A 24182-nucleotide genomic window follows, 5' to 3' on the forward strand; every position below is an offset into this window, starting at 1 on the left:
GAATACTATGCAGCCGTAAAAAAGGATTAGTTCATGTCCTCTGTAGGGACATGGATGAAGCTGGAAACCATCATTCTCAGCAAACTATCGCAAGGACAGAAAACCAAACACCGCATGTTCTCACTCATAGGTGGGAACTGAACAAAGAGAACCCTTGGACACAGGAAGGGAAACATGACACACTGGGGCCTATCATGGGGTCGGGGGAGAGGGATGGCATTGGGGGATATACCTAATGTAAATGACCAGTTAATGGGTACAGCACACCAACATGGAACATGTATACATATGTAACAAACCTGCACATTGTGCACATGTACCCTAGAACTTAAAGTATAATAATAAAAAAAAATAAAAAAAGAAGACAACTACTTTGCAAACTTCTATTCTCATTTTATCAACTTACTGTTCCTTATTCTAAAAATTAGAAGTATAGAAAATTTAAAAGGAAACTTACAAGGAGTTTCCTAAGTGTATTCCTTTTTCCTTCCAGGATTATAATTCTGAAAAGTTACAGACTAAAAAGTTCTGAAGATCAGGAATCCAAAACTTCCTCTGGAAGTATTTACAAACAAAGCATTTCTGTTTACAAATATGTTTTTGTAAGCCTTAACAGGATTACTGGAATAAGGCTGACCTTACTGATGGGTCATTCTCCAGGAGTTCAGTGAGCCGTTGTACTTGTTCTGGCTGGATGGACCGCCCTAAGAGTGCTTCTGTGTTAGTGTAGATAAGGAATGCTGAGACCACGCCTAATAAGGTGCCCACACCCAAAGAACCTAGGCTGTCATACAGTGGATTGCCTAAATAAAGCACATAAAAAAAAATCAGTAAATTAACATTTTATATTATTTCAGTGAACTTTATAGAGAGCAAAGAACCAGAACCAGAAATCAAGGCACTTGAAATTTATTCCTAATTTCTTTAATTACTTCCTTTAATGACTCCTAATAGTTTTAATATATTTTAATATACTACAAAATGAGGATGCTATAACTTGCTTCCATAAGAGCATTATGTGACATAATTAAGATCTACTTGTACCTGTCATTACATATGTGAAGTTTCTGAGCACACAGACACCAATACAAAAAAATGACAGAATGAAGAGTCCATTTCTTTTAGATATATCAGTAGCACTTTTCCTACACCAGACAGACAAAATAACAGTAAAATCAAAAGCTGAAAGAAACCATTTTCTGTGTCTTCTTCCTACTAATGTTCTGTAAGAGAATTAAGCCCTACAGAAAATAATATGGGTGACTCTCTTCTCATCCAACCAAGGATGACATATAGCTAGTATCATTCTAGATACAAAGGAAAGAACTTAATTCATTACATGCCATAGGTGCCTCAATGTGGTACTTCTCAAAGTGTGGTTCCTGGACCAGCAGCATCACTTGAAAACTTGGTAGAAAAGCAGATTCTCAGACCTCATTTCAGGCCTCTGAATAAAAAATTCTGGATGTGGGTATCAGCATTCTATGTTTCCCCAAGCCCTGCAGGTGATTCTGATTCTAATATTTGCCTTAGGTTGTCATGGCTTCTCTCCCAGAACCAATGAGAAAGGCTGATTTATCATCTATGAATGTATAAGTAATATTTATATAATAGACACCAATAAATACATTTTAAATCTTTATAATAAATTTTACACATGGCTTTTATGACTACAAGTCTTTTTATTCCAAAGATGAAATGTCATCAATATATTTAACTCTTTTAATGCTTGACAAAACATATATTTCGCTAAGCTATAACACTAAAAAGCAAACTCGTTTATCTATACTAAATGTTAAAAATGATCCACTTGTAAAACATTATCCATTAGAAGTTTTGTAATTATAGAGCTCAAAATCAAATACTGCTCTTTAGAAATCCAAATTTAAAGTTATTTTTATTTAAATATATACATTCATGTACTCTTACAGAAATCACAGGAATATTAGTTGAAAGAAAATACCTTTTTAAAGAAAACTTTTATTTCTTGGCATGTTATTTAATTTGAATAAATTAGCTAATTAAGAAAAATTTAATTCATGTAAAATACATTACATAGTTTTGTAAGTTTGATCTGATTGGTTTCTGTTATTATGTAAAAGAAAATAAATTATTCAAAGTTGACTTCTGCATCAAGTCACACTTTTCTCAAGCCTAAAATTTTGCTAGTAATTTATGTTCAAAAACAGTCTAAAACTAAATGGTCAACCAGAAAAGCAATCAATACTTTTACAAATATTTTGGATCACAATAAACATCACAGAATGCTGGTTTGGTCTTAAAATGCATACTCAGAATGAGAAAGAAGTATTCATATTTCAGACTATTTGAAGAAACCCTGCAGAATTGTGGAAGCCTGTCACCTAAAATTATTTTAAATATGTAAGGACAAATAGAGAAGAATGGAAGAAGTTCCTTTCCAAGAGAATTCCAACTTCATAAATTGAGTCTTTTCATGCTAAATGGTTCTTTGTTTTAGAAAATAAAAATAAAATAGAATTTCTGTCTTTTCATTTACCTGTATTGTATTGGCCCTCAAAACACTTAATTAGCTACCAAAATGAGGACAGAACCAACTTAAAGAAAGAAGAAGGCAACAGTAGTTATTATTGGCATTAAGGGTGGAAAAAGACAAATGAACAAGAGCCACAATATATGGTAAGTCCTCATTTATGTTGTCAATAGTTTCTTAGAACTGTGACTTTATAGGGAACAACATATAACAAAACCAATTTTACCATAAGCTAACCAATACAAACAACAGTTAAGGTCTGGTGGGGCGCAGTGGCTCATGCCTGTAATCCCAACACTTTGGAAGGCCAAGGTGGGAGGATCACCCGAAGTCAGGAGTTTCAGATCAGCCTCACCAATATGGGGAAAACCCGTCTCTACTAAAAATACAAAACTAGCTGGGTGTGGTGGCGCATGCCTGTAATCCCAGCTACTCGGGAGGCTGAGGCAGGAGAATCGCTTCAACCCGGGAGATGGAGGTTGCAGTGAGCCAAGATCGCGCCATTGCACTCCAACCTAGGCAACAAGAGCAAAATTCCGTCTCAAAAAAAAAAAAAAAAAAAGAGTTAAGTTCCTATGGCATATTTCTGGTCACAAAAACATTACTCAACTTCTAAGACCCAAAACATGTCTAATATTGAACACCAAAATAAATGTGGGCTATACGTACATTTTAAAAAATTAATGAAAACTATGTAAAATAAGTATTTACCCAATTTTTGGTGAATCAGTGAGTATCGGCAATAGTGGTGGTGGTGGGTTAAATCAAAGAATAAAGTTTGCAAAGTGAAAATTGTAAGGAACACCTATTACCACCACATAATTCAAAAACAAACAACCACAAACATGTGGGCTTGCTGAGCACTTTCATACATCAGTTATTGTCCTCTATCTGTCTGATTATCACCTACTTGAGCCTATCCTAGCAGCTCATGACACAAGAAGGAACCAGACCTGGCCAGGATGTCATCCCATAGCAGGCCACACTTACACACACCCCCACACTCACTCAGAATGGGACTATTTAGACACCCCAATTCACTGACCATGCACAGCATTGTGATGTGAGAGGTAGTTGGAGTGTCCAAAGAAAACCCACGCAGGTAAAGGGAGAATGAGCAAACTCCACAGAGATGGTGGCCTCAGTTAGGAATTGTTGTTTTTCGCAACAACATTATGACAACATCAAGTTGAACAAAACAATGTTATTTTAGCATCTATGTATATTTGTTTGGAACTTTGGAGTTTATTAAAATCCATCTTTTCTTAATAAACCTATGAGGTTACCAAGGCAAATATTATCCACACTTTTATAGGTAAATAAAAAGTTCACAGTGACTGCACAATTTTTAAAGTCACAGCTAGAAAGACTTACAGCATTACAGAAATCCTCTATAAATAGCCTTATTTCTAATTTAGAGACATTTTTAATTCAAATAAACCTGAATACTTCTGCTGACCAAATCTTATACAAGTCAATGATTAGTATGGAATTAATATTTAACAATTTATTGGTTTAATATTATTCAATGATATAAGAGAAAATTCCCACATATTAGAGAATTATTTAAGTAGGACAAATCACCTGTAATTTAAGAAATATTTACCTGTTATAGAAGTAAGGCCCATGCAAGTGGCAGCTATTATAACTCCCAAGACTGCAGCAGTATCCTCCAATAATATCACATTTGTACTAGGATCACGACTTTCCATTACTTAGTCATTGGGGAAGAGACAAGAAAAATAAATTTCTAAAATTTTAACTTGATATTACCAGATAACATTTTAATAAGTATCCATTTAATCAAGATATAAATTAAGATAAAAGTGTATGAGAGATTATGATTTTAAAAACCTTGTTCAATGCAAACATAATTTCTTGGCTTAAATGTCAACAATAACTGATACATAAAGTTAAATTACTTTCTCAAGTTATATAACCATATAAAGAAATACCTTAGTTCGCTTAAGTCAAATCCAAATATAAAGTATCCATGTTCAAATTTCTACACTACTTTTCTTTTTAATAAGGGCTGAAAGATATGTAGGAGCCACATAGGGATGATATTTAGATATGTTTTGTACATATCTATTAGGAACAAAGCAATAACAGTATTAAGTAATTTTAAGCAAATAAGGGAGGTGAAACAAACACCTGGTTTCTAAAATACATACCATACTTGTAAAATGTCATTCCTTTGGCCCGAGCATTCCTACGAAGTTCATTTACAGCAACAAGAAGTGTTGCTAAAAGAAAAGCATTCATATCAGCAAGACAGAAACTTCATGCCTCCAAACTTTAAAGATGGCATCTCAAAAGATAAACAAATAAGCACAACATTTTAAAACTAGGGTTGGCAATAAGGAAAAGTTCTATGTTAATTAGTTGTTATCAATTAATCATTATAATAAAATGAATCCCATAATTCTAAACCATAATAATTAAATACAATTACTAATAACAACAGCTTTAGTTTATTGAAGAGCTACTATTTGGCAGCACCACACTAACCACAATCATTTTTGAGCCTCCCAATCTTTTGAGACAGGTGGTGTTATAACCATTTTAGAGACTTTCAAAGATGAAGGGCCCCATAAACATATACAGTTAGGATCTGTCAATAAAAAATAACCTTAATTTTAAAAATAGATGAAGGGAACATCATACACAGAAAGTTACAATGTTTCAGAAGCAAACATGAGCACAGCAGTGAATCAGGCAGTTTTATACTGATATTAGCAGTTCTCTGTCATCATACTGCTATAGCTGTGTATTTCAAAAACGTTGAAATATTTGTATCACAAGAGCCTGGCTTCTTCTGATGAACACTCTTAAGTGCAAATTTTTAAAAGTTCAGTTTAGTTATGCTTTTTATACTCGCTTTCAAATGTTTTGAGTATTATGATACTCAAAAACGAAACATACTTTCCCTTTAAAATAAGTAAAATAATTTTTAGTGAATTTATCCAATTTTTAGTGAATCAGCAAGTAATGGCAACAGTAGTGGTATCGGGTTCAATCAAGGAATAACGTTTACAAAGTGAAAATTGTAAGGAACACCTCTTACCACCACATAGTTTAAAAATAACCACAAATATGGTGGGCTTACTAAGCACTTTCATGCCACATCAGTCATTGTCCTGCATCTATCTGACTGTCACCTACTTGAGCCTATCCTAGCAGCTCAGGACACAAGAAGAAACGTGCCCTGGCCAGGATGCCATCCCATGGCAGGGCGCACTTACACACACCCCCACAGCTATCCATTACAGAAACAACCACGGTACATCATACAAAGACTTTACTCCCTAAAAGTAGAGAAAGCTTAGATGACTATTCCCGCACTTACTTTTCTTTAATCAACAGAACTTAGCAAACTCTAATATGAACAGCTGAATACATATTACTATATTAAGAATAGAGACATACTTTGTGACAGCACATACCTCCTTCAGATACTAATGATCCTGCTAAAATACAATATGCCTAGAAAAGAAATATTAAAACAAAGCATAAATTACGTACTTCCAATCACAATTGTTCATACAGAAAGTCCGTAATGTCTAAAACAAAAACATGAATTCAAATCTAAGCCAGACAATAAGGTTACTAATGGAAAACAACTCAAATGAGGACAATGAGATATGAACTCAAATATTTGATATCAGAGGTTCTAGACACCAGACACAGTAAGATCCACATCCAAACTCAAGTAACTTCTAGATTTTGCTTGGATGCCTAACACCAAGAAAATCCTGATTCAGAAAGGTAAGTAGTTACAAACAGTAACCAATTTTTGTTTTTTTGGTAATACCACATTCCCTGCAATCCCAGGACACTCTTCAATTAAAGATGGTAAGAAAAGCTTTAGTCTGGGGTGTGTTAAAAAAATAAATAAATAAAAAGTTAACCTAGCAACACATATTTTTTTATTTTAATGAAATTCAAACCAAACATCTACAGAATTTTCAACAATGTTTAGAACCCTAGGCTTTCCTAAAATAGAGATCTGAAAACTTTGAACCTAGTCCAACACTATTTTAAAAAGGGCGATAGTCTAATGGAAACCCCATTTAGTTACTGAAAGGCACAAGAGCTTTTAGAAGTTTTAAAACTTATACACAACTGAAAATTTAACTAATTACCTAATCTCTAACTCCAGAGACTGCTTTGCCTCTATAAAGTGACGCTGAACAAATTAGAAGAATGCTAGGACAAAGAAGTACCCATAAAGTGGCCAAATCTTTTCAGAATGGAGGAAATACATTTGTTTCTTTTAATTATATGAAATGTATTATGGTAAGAAACTAGTCAATTAAAACTATAGAAAACTAAAGAATAACAAATAAGCCTAGTTTAATGGGCTTGTTATTAAGTAGATTTGCATGATATAACAATATATTAAAAAACTAGACAGAATGGTTCTGTCTAGTTCTGACTACAACCCAAAATAGAGAAGAAAATAGATACAAGTATCCCTGCAATCCAAAAGGAGGTGTTATACCATCTATTCAGGCCTTGCACAGAAGGTAGCCCAAACCTGGGGCCTCTACCCACTAGACTACATTCTAGTCCGCATCCTCTAGACCACATAAGAAAAGTTGAAATTGAGGAGGCCAAAAATGAAGATTTCTTTGGTGAAAGCTGTTGATGTGTGTACCCTGGATATCGGATATCACAGCAAACTGTCTGATGAATACCTGAGTGATACATCCATATGCAAGCCTACTAACTGATACTGGCTGTACCAGCAGAGTAGATCACTGGGCTTGAGAAAAAACCTGTACTCCCACAGAAAGTGTGTTAAACATGTCTGTTTTAACACACAGGTCCCTAGGAGTCTTTCATAAGGAGATCAACTGCTCAAAGGGCATTCTTTCCAAATGCAAGACCACTTCAGCACTGTCTGGAACTACACCATGAGATGCAGAAGCTGAGAGGGTATGCTATGTGACCAATTTGGGCAGCCATAGCCAGAGCAGCCAAGCAGGGTAATCTCCAAGAACTGCCCAAGAAAAAAAAAAAAAGACAGCTTTAAAAATCTACAAAGGCCAGAGGAAACCAATGCAAAATAACATTGTAGTCAGTAAAGTAGTATGTTTTTATCCCCTATCCCAACCTTCAACACTGCCTAGGGAATAGGAGAGAGGAGCAGAAGCCCTAGAGGGGATCATACGGGTGATCACCCTGCTATCCTCCCATTCCCCCAGTGCAGGCTTCCTACCTGAAGGAAGCCCAGGATGAGGGAAAATAGAAACTTTAACTTTAAATATAGTTCCAACTTATGACAATTACATGGGTCTGGATATTTTAATTACTGAAATGAGATTATTCTTGGGACCAAAAGTGAACAGAGGTTTTCTTGTTCTTCAACAGTAACTGGAGAAATTAATGGAACTGCCCAAGATTTTAACCAAGGAGCAGGGCTTGATAATCGGTACCTACAGAGATCCTGTTCAACATCATTGAATCTTATGGATTTAGAGGTTATGTCCAGTCACATTCTAAAAAATAAACTACAGATGCATAACCCTATATTACACAGTCAAGAAGGTATATGTCATTCCCCTTCTTTAACACCAATATGACAAAGGCCTTCTACTGTACACAATCACTAAGTCATAAAGACATCAAAATTGAGGAGAAAAAAAGAGGATTACCCATAGAAGGGATTCTATTGGTTGAGGATGAAGCAATCCCATGACTCCATGGTACCAAGACAGTCCCGCACCCATCATGAAAATACCAACACCACTAATTAGCGAAGAAATATAGCGCATATTTGAAAATCCGTACCTGAAAAATAGAAAAGAATATAGTTCACAAGAAATACAAATGGTTTCTTTTAAAATATTGACCTTAATAGGTCAATGAAAAAAGACTAAGAATATCAAGATGTTATCATTTTATATTTAAGTAAGATGTTAAGTGCCAAACTTGAAAAGCAATATGGAAAGCGGAAAAAACCTGTAAGATCTTTGAAAATACATAAAAATAAAGTGAATACCATCTAATTCAGCTTTTTTCTGATCTCTTTTCCAAATAGCCTATTTTGATTTAGAGAGCTACTTTACTATTGTGTACTATTGTGTACCACAGATCCTGGTAAAATTAATCTTTTAAAAAATGCATTCAGATGTTTAATGAACAGGGTAACATTTAAATTTCCCTGTAATGTAGCTTCTAATTGAATATTTCCATCTTTTTGTGCAGCCAGTCTATGATTTATATTACCTATAATTTGATGCTGGATCAAATTACAACACCTAAATTATTGCTGGTTCTGAATGGGTTAGCACACAGCAACTTTCAACTTACTAGAACTAAGATCTTCAGTTTTCTGGGTGTTTTCATGGTGTTAAAATCTCAATTATTTTTCAAGCATGCTTTATCAATATGTATATTATTTTGTATTATTGTAAGTTCTGACACAATACTTAGTATTAAAGGTGTTCAAAAATATATTAATAACATACTAGAGGAGGAAAAGAATCACTCATTAATAAAAATATTTCCTGGAAAATTTAGTCCCAAACCCAAACTGAGTGGGACTCTTCTGAGAAATACAAATTAAACAAGAATTCTTTTTTTTTTTGAGATGGAGTTTCACTCTTGTTGCCCAGGCAGGAGTGCAATGGTGTGATCTTGGCTCATTGCAACCTCCGCGGTTCTCCCACCTCAGTCTCCCAAGTAGCTGGGATTACAGGCATGTGCCAGCACGCCCAGCTAATTTTGTATTTTTAGTAGGGACGGGGATTCTCCATGTTGGTCAGGATGGTCTCGAACTCCCAACCTCAAGTGATCTGCCCACCTCGGCCTCCCAAAGTGCTGGGATTACAGGCGTGGGCCACTGCACCCGCCTTTTTTTTTTTTTTTTTGAGACAGAGTTTTACTCTTGTTGCACAGGCTGGAGTGCAATGCCGCGATCTTGGCTCACTGTAACCTCCGTCTCCTGGGTTCAAGCAACTCTCCTGCCTCAGCCTTCTGAGTAGCTGGAATTACAGGCATGTGCCACCACGCCCAGCTAATTTTTCATATTTTTAATAGAGATGGGGTTTCTCCATGTTGGTCAGGCTGGTCTCAAACTCCCAACCTTAGGTAATCCACCTGCCTCAGCCTCCCAAAGTGCTGGGATTACAGGCGTAAGCCACTGCACCCAGCTTTAAACAAGAATTCTTAATCAAACTGCTCTTGGAATTCCTTTTCGCAAAGATGTAATCTTGCCATGGAAGTAATTCCCAGTTTATAGATGTGACAATGTGACAATCAGCTCACTCAGAAAAATTTACTTTCTTCTAAAGTTTCCTCCCAAAGTAATACAGAATATATATTTACGTTAAAGTAAATTAAGATCTAAAATAAATGGTATTACTTACACTTTAGGTGATTTCAAGGAATTATTAACTTCTTACTGAAAATTTTAATTATATAGATCTAAACTGTCCAATATGATGAGCCACAAGCCACATGTGGCAATTTAAATTTAAATAAATTAAAACTAAATATAGTTTAAAATTTAGTTCTTCAGTTGTACTGGCCACATTTCACGTGCTCAATAGTTACATGTAGTCAGCTACTACCATACTGGACAGATATAAAATATTTTCATCATTGCAGAAAATTCTGTTGGGGAGCACTAAAGTAGACTATAAAAATACCTTGAGAAGAAATCTTCACAACCGAAAATGTAAAATTTGTACCTTCTGTTTTTAAATCTTTTGTATATAAAACTTGCCAAGAAAAAAAATTTTTTCTTAAGATGGTAAAATACTGTAATGATGTGTAATAACACACTAGAGAGCTATTCTCTATACTAGCTTATTGATAGTTACAAAACATTCAAATATATTATTTATAGGAAAACAGCAGTATTGCTTTCAAGAAAAGAAAGGCATTTCTAAAGAACAGAGGCAGACTCCTTTACAGAAATAAAAGTGCATTTTTGGCCTTAAGATTTATCAAATTATATTACTGAAGCTAGTCTTAAAATGATGCTTGTGGAATTCAAAAGTGGTTATGTGAACAGAAGCAATAGAAAAAAATCTCTGTATCAAATAATGGCTATGATTCAAAATAATACATTCTAAAAAGTATACTCACTTTACAAATAAATAATTCTGATATATTAACAAAATACTATTTCCAAATCACAACAGGAAGATTAAAATACGTGTGTATGTAATAGAAGTTACCATCAAAATTTTAGATTGGGCAGCCTATGAGTCTAAATCTAGAATATATGTTTCCTTGGACCAAAATAAAACAGACTTCTAAGATCAAAATATGTGCTTTATTATTATCAAATATGGAGAAAACAAGATCTCCATGCTGTGCTACAAAGCATAAAAATAACTTAAACTCCATTTTGAAATTATACCTTGAATTTACTTTGACACAGTGGTAAGTTCTGCATTTTAGATACTATAGTGGAAGAAATGACCAAATCTTTAACAAACTGCAGGTACATAAATGGCAGGAGATTTCTGAAATTTAGTTATTTCAATGACTTATTGCCAAAACAAAAAAAAACAAAATAAGGCAATATCCTTACGGATGAGAAGGATCTGGTGTTTGAACAGACTTACGGATGCCCAATGCTAGTAAACCCTACGAAGAAGAAGAAAAAAAGGTGAATAATCATTAGCAAGATGGAGAGTATAATATGGTAAAGCCACTGTGGAGGGTGCAGGCTGACAATGACAAAGAAACACTCAACATATGCATGTCCAATGGCCCAGCAATTCTGGTTTCTAGTACTTACCTTAGAAAAATAAAGATGAACTCAAAGGGGTTCAAAACACCATTGTTTATAAAGATGAGAAACATGAAAGCAACCTAAAAAAAATCCATCAATTGGGAATGACAAAATAAATGATAACCATATATTACTTCTACAGTAGGTTAAAAAAATAGGGTTAGAGAAGAGCTTTCTATACTGACACGGATAAAGCTCCTAGACATACCATTAAGTAGAAGAAGAGAAAAATGCAAGTTAGGAACAGTATGTACAGTACAGAACTTATGCTTTGTAGTTTTTATAAACTACATATAATGTAAAGCACAGAAAAGGTTAAAAAGAACAAGCATGTAACTATGTTTATATCTCTGAAGAGAGGCAAAAATTAAGGTAGCCTATAATATTTGACTTTTTACAGGAAGAATAACTTGCATAGCTGTACAAGTAAAAGATAATAAAAACTTTAAACTATATATATTGTATATGGGCACATACATTTCTATTAAAGCTGCAAAACCATGCACAGGAATTATATATCACATTCTTTTCTTTCCTTCCTTTCTTACTCGCTCTCCTCTGTCTCACTTGCCTTCATCATTTCTTCCTTCTTTCTTTCATTTCCACTTAGGTGGTTTTTAAAGTTTTGTCCTTTGTTAAAGAGTTATCCACTGGAACTTCTCAATAGCATTATGCTTGTCCCTATTAAGTTCTTTCCATCCAAATCTAATGTGAATCTAGAAGTCACATCATAAGACTACCTTATTAGAACTATTTGATAAAAATACAAAGTCTCTGAGTGAATTCCTATGTAATTTTAGTTGATTAATCTGAGGCTTTTCCTTTTTTCAGCATCATATCAAATAATCAGATAAGTAAAGTTTCTAAATAATGACTTCTTCATAGATGACGTTTCCCTTAGGTTCCAAGAAATTTAATAGAAACATTTTTTCTAATAAAAAAATAGAGATTAAACAAACTTGAAAATATTAATACAAACATATTTTTAGGTCTTAATATTGGAAATCCTATCCTAAATACACAGAATATTATAAGCTTTTACCACTGGATTCCATGGGAAAAGGGAGCAAACCACCTAAAATATACATGATTTTTCAGGGAATTAAACTAAGAGAATGAGAGTAAATTCAAAGGAAGATATAACTCTCTTACACCCTGTTATGGTTTGGCTGTGTCCCCCACCCAAATCTCACCTTGAATTCCCACATGTTGTGGGACCTGGTGGGAGGTAACTGAATCATGGGGGCAGGTCTTTCCCTTGCTGTTCTTGTGCTAGTGAATACGTCTTAAGAGATCTGATGGTTTTAAAAAGAGGAGTTTCCTTGCACAAGCTCTCTTCTCTTGTCTTGCCACCACGTGTACGTGCCTTTCACCTTCTGCCATGATTGTGAGGCTTCCCTAGCCATGTGAAATTGTAAGTCCATTAAACTTCTTTTTTTTGTAAATTGCCCAGTCTTGGGTATGTCTTTAACAGCAACATGAAAACAGAATAATACAGTAAATTAGTACCAGCAGAGTGGGGTGCTGCTCTATATACCCGAAAATGTGGAATCAACTTTGGAACTGGTAACAGGCAGGGGTTGGAACAGTTTGGAGGGTGCAGAAAAAGATAGGAAAACGTGAGAAAGTTTGGAATTTCCTAGAGACTTGTTGAATGACTCTGCCCAAAATGCTGACAGCGATATGGACAATAAAGTCCAGGCTGAGGTGGTCTCAGATGGAAATGAGGAACTTGTCGGAAACTGCAGCAAAGGTGACTCTTGTTATGTTTTAATCAAAGAGACTGGTAGCATTTTGCCCCTGCCCTAGAGATTTGTGGAACTTTGAACTTGAGAGAGATGCATTAGAGTGTCTAGCGGGAGAAATTTCTAAGCAGCAAAGCATTCAAGAGGTGATTTGTGTGCTATTAAAGGAATGCAGTTTTTTTGTTTTTTGTTTTTTGTTTTTTTTTTTGAGGCAAAGTCTCACTGTTGCCAGGCTGGAGTGCAGTGGCACGATCTTGGCTTACTACAACCTCTGCCTCCCAGGTTCAAGCGATTACCCTGCCTCGGACTCCCAAGTAGCTGGGAATATAGGCAAGCGCCACCACGCCCAGCTAATTTTTGTATTTTTAGTAGAGACGGGGTTTCACCATGTTGGCCAGGATGGTCTCGATTTCTTCACCTCATGATCCACCCACCTCAGCCTCCCAAAGTGCCGGGATTACAGGCATGAGCCACCATGCCCAGCCCAGGCATTTACTTTTAAAATGGAAACAGCATAAAAGTTTCAAAAATTTGCAGCCTTACAATTCGATAGAAAAGAAAATCCCATATTCTGAGGAGAAATTCAAGCTAGCTGCAGAAATTTGCGTAAGTAATGAGGAGCTGAAAGTTAATCACCAAGAAAAGGGGGAAAATGTCTCTAGGACATGTCAGAGACCTTTGTGGCAGCTCTTTGAATCATAGGTCTGGAGGTTTAGGAAGAAAAAGTGGTTTTGTGGGCTGGGCCTAGGGTCCCTCTGCTGTGTGCAGTCTATGAACTTAGTGCCTTGCATCCCAGCTGCTCCAGCTGTGACTAAAAGGGGCCAAGGTACAGCTCCAGCTATTGCTTCAGAAGGTGGAAGCCCCAAGCCATGGCAGCTTCGACGTGGTGTTGGGCCTGTGGGTGCACAGAAGTCAAGAACTGAGTTTTGGAAATCTCAGAGGATATATGGGAAACACCTGGATGCCCAGGCAAAAGTTTGCTACAAGGGCGGAACTCTCATGGACAACCTCTGCTAGGGCAGTGCTTAAGAGAAATGAGGGGTCAGAGCCCCCACACAGAATCCCTACTGGGGCACCACCTAGCGGAGCTGTGAGCAGAGGGCCACTGCCCTCCATACCCCGGAATGATAGATCCACTGACAGCTTGCACAATCCACCTGGAAAAGCCACAGACACTCAATGCCAGCCCCTGAAAGCAGCCATGAGGTGGCTACATCCTGCAAAGCTACAGAGGCGGAGCTGCCCAAGGCTGTGGGAGCCCATCTTTTGCATCAGTGTGACTTGGAGGTGAGACATGGAGTCAAAGGAGATCATTTTGGAGCTTTAAGAATTGACTGACCCTCTGGATTTTGGACTTGCATGGGGCCTGTAGCCCCTTTGTTTTGGCCAATGTCTCCCTTTTGGAATGGCTATTATTTACCCAATGCCTGTACCTTCATTGTATCCAGGAAGTAACTAACCTGCTTTTGATTTTACAGGTTCATAGGCAGAAGGGACTTGCCTTGTCTTGGATGACACTTTGGATGGACTTTTGAGTTAATGCTGAAATGAATTAAGACTTTGGGGGACTGTTAGGAAGGCATGAGTGGTTTTGAAATGTGAGGACATGAGATTCAGGAGGGGCTAGGGGCAGAAAGATATGGTTCGGCTGTGTCCCCACCCAAATCTCTTCTTGAATTCACATATGTTGTGGGAGGGACCTAGTGGGAGGTAATTGAATCATGGGGGCGGGTCTTTCCTGTGCTGTTCTCGTGAGAGTGAATAAGTCTCATGAGATCCGATGGTTTTAAAAAGGGGAGTTTCCCTGCACAAGCTGTCTTCTCTTGTCTGCTGACATGTGAGACCTGTCTTTCACCTTCCACTGTGATTGTGAGGCTGCCCTAACCACAATTAAACTTCTTTTTTTTAAAATTGCCTGGTCTTGGATATGTTTTTATCAGCAGCATGAAAATGGACTAATATACACCTGTACATTAAAAGTGACAGTCATTATTAATTCACATTATGTGTATATATGTATACATAGATATGTATTTTTATTATTTTAAAAACATTCAATAAACATTCAATTATTTAAAAAATCCTTAATATTCAGTTGGCTGTGCAATGAAATGTGAGATACCATCAACTATTTTATAAACTGAATATGGACCATATTTATTAGTTCTAACAAAAATGAGACCACCCCTACCAGTTCTCCCTCAGAGGTAAGATAGAATCAGTTATATTTGATATGTATCCTTCCAGACCTTTTTCTACACATTTACAACATAATCTCTATTAGTTACATATATATAACCTACAGAGCATTTGTTTAGTTTGCAGCATAACGAACATTAACATCTATTAGCTAAGAAGTACTGTAAATGCTCTCTACTCCATGATCACCCTTCACCTTTCTGGTGTTCCTTAAGTATCATACTATCCAGCATCTGCATAATGGTGCCTCAGAAGAGCTTTCTAGTTGTTTCATGTGCATATAATCTGTTTACAGAAGACAGAAAGAACCACGTCTTCTTCTAAACACTTGCTACATTGCAAACTCAGGTGCTCAATAAATTCATGAGTTGATATTAAATGACATGAAGTGCATGATTTAACAGAAAAGTTTTCCAAAATGAACGGTAACAAAAATTGTAAGGCTAACAATTTTAAGTGAAACCCTGTCTCTACTGCAAATACAAAAAAATTAGCAGGGCATGGTGGCGGGCGCCTGTAGTCCCAGGTACTCAGGAAGCTGAGGCAGGAGAATGGCGTGAACTCGGGAGGCAGAGCTTGCAGTAAGCTGAGATCACACCATTGTACTCTAGCCTGGATGACAGAGCAAGACTCTGTCTAAATAAATAAATAATTAATTAACTACATTATAATTAGAGACACAGGTCTAATTTAAAAGTTGAACGTACTTAAGTCTCTCAAGAAGTGAGGAAAAAATATGGCATAAAAAATATTATGATGAATTAAAAATTTTAAAATATCATAGATCTCAAAAGAAACAACTTTCTGAAATACAATTTCCATCTATTCAGAAAGGTCCAGTTGAAATATTTTTCATCAAAGCCTTTTTGAAAACTCTAATTGAGGCATACTCTTCATCCAAGAATTTTCAAATCACTTGATATCATATGGTCTCAAACTTTCATTTACCTCTTGTCTTGTTGTTCAATCTTCTACAAAAATTCATTTGTTTTTCTGGTTCCAAAATTAATACATTCTCATTGTAAAGAAATTCAAGTAGTAAAGAAAAGAACTATTTAAGAGTCTGGAGTATATTTCGGACTGTCTTTATACATATCTGTATATACTTTTTAACATTCCTTTGAGAATATTTTTGTGCTGGATTTCAAGGAGAAGGTTGTATATACTTAAACATATGACCACAATCTATAATGTCTTTTTGCACTTTGTTTTACGAAAATTTTCTAACATGCGGATGGATGGATGGATGGATGGACGGACAGACAGAATAATTTTTAAAATCTGATAGAACTTTTTTTTTTTTGAGACAGAGTCTCACTCTGTTGCCCAGGCTGGAGTGCAATGGCACAATCTTGGCTCACTGTAACCTCCAACTCCCAGGTTCAAGCAATTCTCCTGCCTCAGCCTCCTGAGTAGTTGGGATTACAGGCGCATGCCACCACACCCAACTAATTTTTGTATTTTTAGTAGAGATGGGGTTTTGCCATGTTGGTCAGGCTGGTCTTGAACTCCCGACCTCAGGTGATCTGCCTGCCTCGGCCTCCCAAAGTGCTGGGATTACAGGCATAAGTCACTGTGCCCGGCCCTGATAGAACATTTTTAAAAACTCAAATCATCCATCATTAAGCTTTAACAATTATAAATATGTAAGCAAATACGTTTTATTTCATCCATATCTACTCCCTCATGAATATTTTGAAGTAAATTCCAAGCATTGTACCATTTCATCTTTAAATATTTTGGATGAATCTCTTTAAAAACTAGGCTTTTTAGAAAATACAGCCATAAGACTATTATCAGACTTTTAAAAATCAATACTAATTCCTGGCCAGGCGCGGGGGCTCACGCCTGTAATCCCAACACTCTGGGAGGCCGAGGTGGGTGGATCACGAGGTCAGGAGATCAAGACCATATCGAGACCATCCTGGCTAACACGGTGAAACCCCATCTCTATGAAGAATACAAAAAATTAGCTGGGCATGGTGGCGAGAGCCTGTAGTCCCAGCTACTTGGGAGGCTGAGGCAGGAGAATGGCATGAACCCGGGAGGCGGAGCTTGCAGTGAGCCGAGATCGTGCCACTGCACTCCAGTCTGGGCGACAGAGCGAGACTCCATCTCAAAAAAAAAATAAAAAATAAAAATAAATAAACTAATTCCTTACTATTATCAAATATCTACTAAGTAATCACATTTCCATATAGGGAGAATTTTTTTGAGGTAAAATTCACATACAATGAAATGCACAAATCCTGAATGTACAGTTTTTTTTTGTTTTTGTTTTGAGATGTCTAGTTCTGTCGCCCAGGCTGGAGTACAGTGGTGCCATCTTGACTCACTGCAACCTCTGCCTCCCGGGTTCAAGTGATTCTCCTGTTTCAGTCTCCTGAGTAGCTGGGATTACAGGCATGTGCCACCACGCTCAGCTAATTTTTCTGTATTTTTAGTAGAGACGGGGATTTCACCATATTGGCCAAGCTGGTCTCGAACTCCTGACCTCCAGTCATCTGCCTACCTTGGCCTCCCAAAGTGCTGGAATTAGAGGCATGAGCTACTGTACCCAGCCCAGAATGTACAGTTCTGTTCGTTAACAAATACACATACCCTTGAAATATATATTCCTATGAAGACACAGAACGTTTCCATCACTCCCAAAAAGCTCCCTGTGCTGCTTTCCTCCCCCACATCAGAAGCAACTACTTTTCCAATTTTTTTAAACTATTAAAAATTAAAGTTCCTTGCTGGAGATACATCTATGTTGCCCGTCAGAAAAGTAGTTCTTTCTCTTTTTTTTTTTTGAGACGGAGTCTGGCTCGGTGGCCCAGGCTGGAGTGCAGTGGCCAGATCTCAGCTCACTGCAAGCTGCGCCTCCCGGGTTCACGCCATTCTCCTGCCTCAGCCTCCCGAGTAACTGGGACTACAGGCGCCTGCCACCACGTCCAGCTAATTTTTTGTACTTTTAGTAGAGACGGGGTTTCACCGTGTTGGCCAGGATGGTCTTGATCTCCTGACCTCGTGATCCGCTCATCTCGGCCTCCCAAAGTGCTGGGATTACAGGCATGAGCCACCGTGCCTGGCCCAAGTTCTTTCTCTTTTATTGACAGATAATATTCCATTGTATCAATTTGTTTATCTGCTGTACTGCTGAAAAACATCTGGGCTGATTCCAATTTTTTCAGCCATTATAAGTAAAACTGCTATAAACATTCCTGTTTTTTTTTTTTTTTTTTGAGACCGAGTCACTCTTGTCGCCCAGGCTGGAGTGCAGTGGTGCAATCTCAGCTCACAGCAACCCCCGCCTCCCGGGTTCAAGCGATTCTCCTGCCTCAGCCTCCCGAGTAGCTGGGACTACAGCGACCTACCACCATGCCCAGCTAATTTTTGTACTTTTAGTAGAGACGGGGTTTCACCATCTTGGCCAGGATGGTCTCGAATTCCTGACCTCAGATGATCCGCCCACCTTGGCCTCCCAAAGTGCTGGGATTACAGACGTGAGCCACCGCGCCCAGCCAACATTCTTATACAAATCTTTCGGGACCATTCATTCCCACTTCCCTTGGGTAAATACTTAGAAGTGGAATTGGTGGGTCACAGGATAAGCATATGTTTATAGGACGCTCCCAGATGTTTTCCAGAGTGGTTGTACCATTTTATTAATACACTCCACCAGCAATTTCTGAGAGATCCGGCTGCTCCACATCTTCAGCAAAATTTGGCTGTCAGGGTTTTTATCTGTAGCCATTATAGTGGATATGCAGAGATGTCTTGTGGTATTAATATACATTTCCTGATCATTAATGGTGTTAGCACTTTTTCAGGTGTCCACTAGCCACCATTCATGTTTCCTTATTTGTGAAGTACCTGTTCAAATCTTTATCCTTAGGGGGAAAAAACTGGGTTCTCATTTTATTACTGAATCATGGAAGTTCTTAATTCTGGATATCAGTCCCCTCTCAGAATGCTTTGTGAATATTTTCTCCCAATCTATGCCTATTTATTTCCTTAAGGATGTCTTTCAATGAGCAAAAGTTTTTAATTTTGATGAAGTTTAATTTGTAAATCTTTTCATTTTACGATATTGTTTCTGTGTCCTATTTATGAAATCACTGCCTACCATGTCTAAAATATATTCTCCTAGGTTTTCTTCTAGAAATCTTCATAGTTTTAACTTTTATATTTGGACTATGATCCATTTCAAACTTGTATACAGTGTGTGAAGTAGGAGTCAAGGTCCTTTTTCTCCTCATATGGATCCAATTTTTCCAACATTATTTGTTTTAAAAGTTTCGTTTCTTCACTCAACTGCTTTGATGTCTTTGCCAAAAGTCACAGGCCATGTAAATGTGGCTCTGTTGTTGGATCAATTCTGTTCCATTGATTTGTCAATCCTTACGCTAGTAACTCACTGTCCTAATTTCTATAGGTTTATAATGTCTTGAAGTTCTCCAAATTTCTTGTTTCAAGGTTGCTTTGAATATTGCAGGTTCTTTGCATGTCCATATAAATTTCGGAATTTATTCAGTTTGTCAATTGTACAGAAAAATCTGTTCATATTATGAATGGGATTCCATTATATCTGTAAATCAATTTAGGGAGATTTAACAGATCTATGACATCCAATCTACGAACACGCTATTACATCTCTCCATTTATTTAAGTTTTAATTTCTCTCAGCAACATTTTATGACTTTCAGCATAAAGGTCTTATATGTCTTTTGCTAGATTTATCTCTAAGTATTTAATATTTTGTGACACTACTTTACATGGAATTTATTAAAATTTCCTTCTCCATTTATTTGCTGATAGTAGAAATGCAATTAATTTCTTCATATTAACTTACTGATTTTGAATGTTAAACCAACTTTACACTCCTGAAATCTTACCTAATTATGATGTAATATCATTTTTATATGTATCATATTTATATATTTATATAATTCAATCTGATTATATTTTAAGGAGTTTTGCATCTGTATTCATGAGGAATAACTGGTCTGTAGGGTTTTTTTCTCTCGTAATGACTTGATAAAATTCTGGGATCAGGGCCTCATTAAAGCAGTAGAAAACATTTCATTCTCTATTTCTGAAAGCTTGTGTACTCAGTATTGTTTCTTCCCCAAATGCTTGATAGAATATTCTTGATACTGTTACATAAGTTACCGAGGCTTCTTCCTTTTTTTTCTATCTTTTTTGTCTGTGGCTTTAGTAAGAATGTTTTCTGCTGTTACATACTCAGGTTCACTGACTTTTACCTGCAGTGTCTAATCTGCTGTTAATTCTATACAGTGAATTTTTCATATCAAATTTTTTTTAGCTCTAAAAGTTTCATTTGGCTTATTTTTCATACCTTTGATTTCTCATGCTCATATTTTCCTTTCAATACATAACTGTACTTGAAGTAGCTGTTTAATATCCTTGTCTGTTAATTCTATCATCTGTTAAGCCTGCTTATGACTGATTTTTCTCCTGGTTATGAGTCAAATTTTCCTGCTTCTTATACTGGCTATTAGTCTTTTTATTGGATGCTAAACACTGTGAATGTTATACTGAGTGTTTGGATTTTGCTGCCTTTATTAAAGAATGTGAGGCTTTGTCCTGGCAAGTGATTAAATTATTTCAAGATTGGCTTGATCCTTTAGAACTTTTAGCAAGATTTGTTAGGGAGGATTCTAGAACAGCCTTTACGTTAAGAATAATTTAGCCGTACTCCTAAGGCGAGCCTTCTACTGGCCTCAATAATGAGAATTCTTTTACCTCAGCTAGTCAGAACTTGAATGTATCCTAGCTTTGTGTGAGCACTGGGAATCAGTCAATTCCTGCTCCCTGCTGGTTCTCTGCCAAGATTCATGCTCACATCTTAGACATGTGTAACTTAACATTCAGCAAACATTCAGTTCAAGGAAATCCCTATGTAGACCTCTATAGCTTTTTGTCTTTGTAGCTCCCTCCTCTGTGGAACTCTGCCTTGTAAGTTCTAGCCACCTCAGACGCCCTGAACACTGATTTCTGTCTTCTCAACTCAATGAGACTGTTATTTCCCATCCTGCTCCACTATCCCAAACATGCCTTAAAGCTAAAAGCCACAGAGATCATAGAGTTCAAGTAATTTGTTTCTTATCTCTCAGGGATCATGGTCTTATGCTGCTATTGTCCAATATACTGTCTAATTTTTTAGTTGTTTATGGCAAAAGATTAAATTCAATTCCTGTTAGTCTGTCATGGGTGAAAGCAGAAGTTCTGAACATAATATTTTGCAACTTGATTTTTTACTCAATTTATCATGGTTATTATTCCAGGTCAGTACACAGATATCTACTACATTCTTTTTAAATGCCTGAATAGCATAGAGTATGAACACTTAAACATTATCTTCAATGTTTGAAATAAAAACTAATATTGAAACTAGTAACATCATACATATCTCCTTGCCATATGGACAAATATTTCTGTATTTCAACTTTCCTCGATAAGCTTACAAGAAAATAGAGATTATAAGCTATATATCTCCCCCTATCTCCTCTCCTCCCACTGCATGCCACAGTTGAATGGTAAAATTTTATAGAGACGGTATGTATTAAGTATATATTGAGTATAAAAATTAAGTTCAAGGTAAATACTTAGTACTAATGGCAAACGCTTGTCTTCTTTCCTTACTTTTATGAAGGGTTTTAATCCATCTGATTTGACAGTGAGTGAGACAAGTTCTCAGGCTTAATTTTTAATTAATATTGCTCTCCTTGCTCCTTATCTTCATATTATTTTTATCCTTGTCTTAAATATTCTTATTTTACCTGTGTCTTTCATTGAAGTTCTCCCAAATCCGTTTTTATATAACAGGACTAAAAATAAAATAAATATTGAAAAGGTATCTTCTTAATATACCTTTCTCTTTAAAACGTAATAGTGATGCACACGCAGAAATTTTTATTATATTCTTACAAAAGGTTTGGGTTTCTAGTTTTCACAATTTGGGCCACAGGGGGTTTAAACAGTATTTTAATTTTATTAATACAAAAACTTTTCTCCATTTGCAAAGCCAAGGAAAGTAATTCAAATTATGAATCTAATATGAAAGCATTTTAACCGATTACATATGATTTTACATCTTTATTCCAAAAGCTTAAATGCAAGGACTATTACAGTCATTGAGAACTCATATTCAGAGACCAGATTTCTGCTCAGTGACTGATAATGTTATACTTCACATTCCATTGTCAGAGGTTCTTAAAGCATTCTGCTTTAAAATACTATGATTAAATTTCTATGCACTTCATTGCTGAAAAGTGAACTTTTATTTTCTCCCACAAGCCAACTACTGGAATCATTCAGTTTTAAAATAGATCAACTTTTAGATTAAAGCCTAAAACTATTACTTCAAAATTGATTTATAAAAAAGCTTTAGTCCTCACCTGATTACAAGTATCAGATAATGAGTGTATAGCTTCTGAGAACATACTTGCTGAACCGGTATAAATCCAGGCAAGAAATTTAAAGAAGCAGTTTAATCCATTGCTAGAAGAGAAAGAGAAAACAATTTAGCATAGGTTTGGATAAAAATTTAAGCCAAAAGCATACTCAATCGGCTGTATATACCTCTATACTAGATTCTGTTGAAAGTAAAATTAGGCTAAGCACAGTGGCTCACACCTATAATGCCAACATTTTAAGAGGCTGAGGTGGGAGGATGGCTTGAGGACAGGAGGTCAAGACCAGGCTGGGCAACAAAGTAAGACCCCATCTCTATAAAATTTTTCTAAAAAAACTTAGTCTGGTGTGGTGGTACACACCTGCAGTCCTATCTACTTGGGAGGCTGAGTTGGGAAGATCATCTGAGCCCAGGAGTTCGAGGCTGTACTACACACTCCAGCCTAGGCAACAGAGTGAGACCCCGTCTCTAAAAAACAACAACAACTGCAACAAAAACGAGTACAATTAAAAGAACCTCTAGCCTTAAAAAACTTTCTGTTTAGGTAACAAGAGTAAAAATTTGAAAAAATATAAATTATGTACTGTTAAGAGGCACGCTATGTGTAAACAAATTACTTAAGTGTACTTTGAAGACTGGTGAGAAAAGAGGGTCTTCTATATTTGGACAAGATAAAATTTAAAAAACAATTATGTGTTTTAGGTAGATAAAAGCAGATCTGCACCTGATACTGTCCAGTGGGCCAGTGTCAAAGGCAAGATTTCAGTGAAAGTCTGTTTACTTAAGGGGGCAGATGCCAGAGGTGACTCTAAGCAGTCTCAGAGTCATACTAGAAGAAGCTAGATGTCAAAATAAACACAGTTAACTCTGAGGAAGCTAGCCGCTCAGATACCAACAGTAATGACTAATATGATTTATCTCAGACGTTATGCTAGTGAGTTACCATGTTAAATTACAAGTCTGTTATACAAATATTAACACCCCCATTTTATAAATGAGAGAACGGTATGTCCCCTTTTAGCTACCCTTTTCCCATCTCCTCCACCTCAGATAACTTCTTAAAAACATCATATTTATTCTAGCTGTCAGTTTTCACCTTGTCAATGCCACCTACCATTCCATACTACTAAATTCCTGGAAACATTTTATTATTTCTCTTAACTTCCTGGGAGCATCTGACACTATTTTCTTCTTTTTTAAAACAATGTTTATTTATTTTATTTATTTTTTAAATTTATAATTTAAGTTTTGGGATACCTGTGCAGAAAGTGCAGGTTTGTTACATAGGTATACATGTGCCATGGTGGTTTGCTGCACCCATCAGCCCGTCATCTACATTAGGTATTTCTCCTAATGCTATCCCTCCCCTAGCCACCCACCCCCCAATAAGCCCCAGTGTGTGATATTCCCCTCCCTGTGCCCATGTGTTCTCATTGTTCAACTCCCACTTATGAGTGAGAACATGTGGTGTTTGGTTTTCTGTTCTTGTGTTAGTTTGCTGAGAATGATGGTTTCCAGCTTCATCCATGTCCCTACAAAGGACATGAA

General features: G+C 36.5%; 1 protein-coding gene across 1 annotated transcript in view; it reads right to left on the reverse strand.

Annotated features, from left to right (window-relative positions):
• Positions 1–24182, reverse strand: part of SLC30A9 (solute carrier family 30 (zinc transporter), member 9) — a 109440-nt gene that overhangs the window by 20811 nt on the left and 64447 nt on the right. Inside the window, exons 9-15 of the mRNA XM_011949039.1 lie at positions 22618–22720; positions 11064–11119; positions 8173–8308; positions 5959–5998; positions 4687–4758; positions 4119–4226; positions 638–803 (exon numbers count right to left, since the gene is read on the reverse strand). Of these exons, the coding sequence (XP_011804429.1) occupies positions 638–803; positions 4119–4226; positions 4687–4758; positions 5959–5998; positions 8173–8308; positions 11064–11119; positions 22618–22720 (681 nt within the window). The remainder of the gene's footprint in view (positions 1–637; positions 804–4118; positions 4227–4686; positions 4759–5958; positions 5999–8172; positions 8309–11063; positions 11120–22617; positions 22721–24182) is intronic.

This window comes from Colobus angolensis, unplaced genomic scaffold (assembly GCF_000951035.1).
Source record: "Colobus angolensis palliatus isolate OR3802 unplaced genomic scaffold, Cang.pa_1.0 Scaffold29, whole genome shotgun sequence".
NCBI lineage: Eukaryota > Metazoa > Chordata > Mammalia > Primates > Cercopithecidae > Colobus > Colobus angolensis.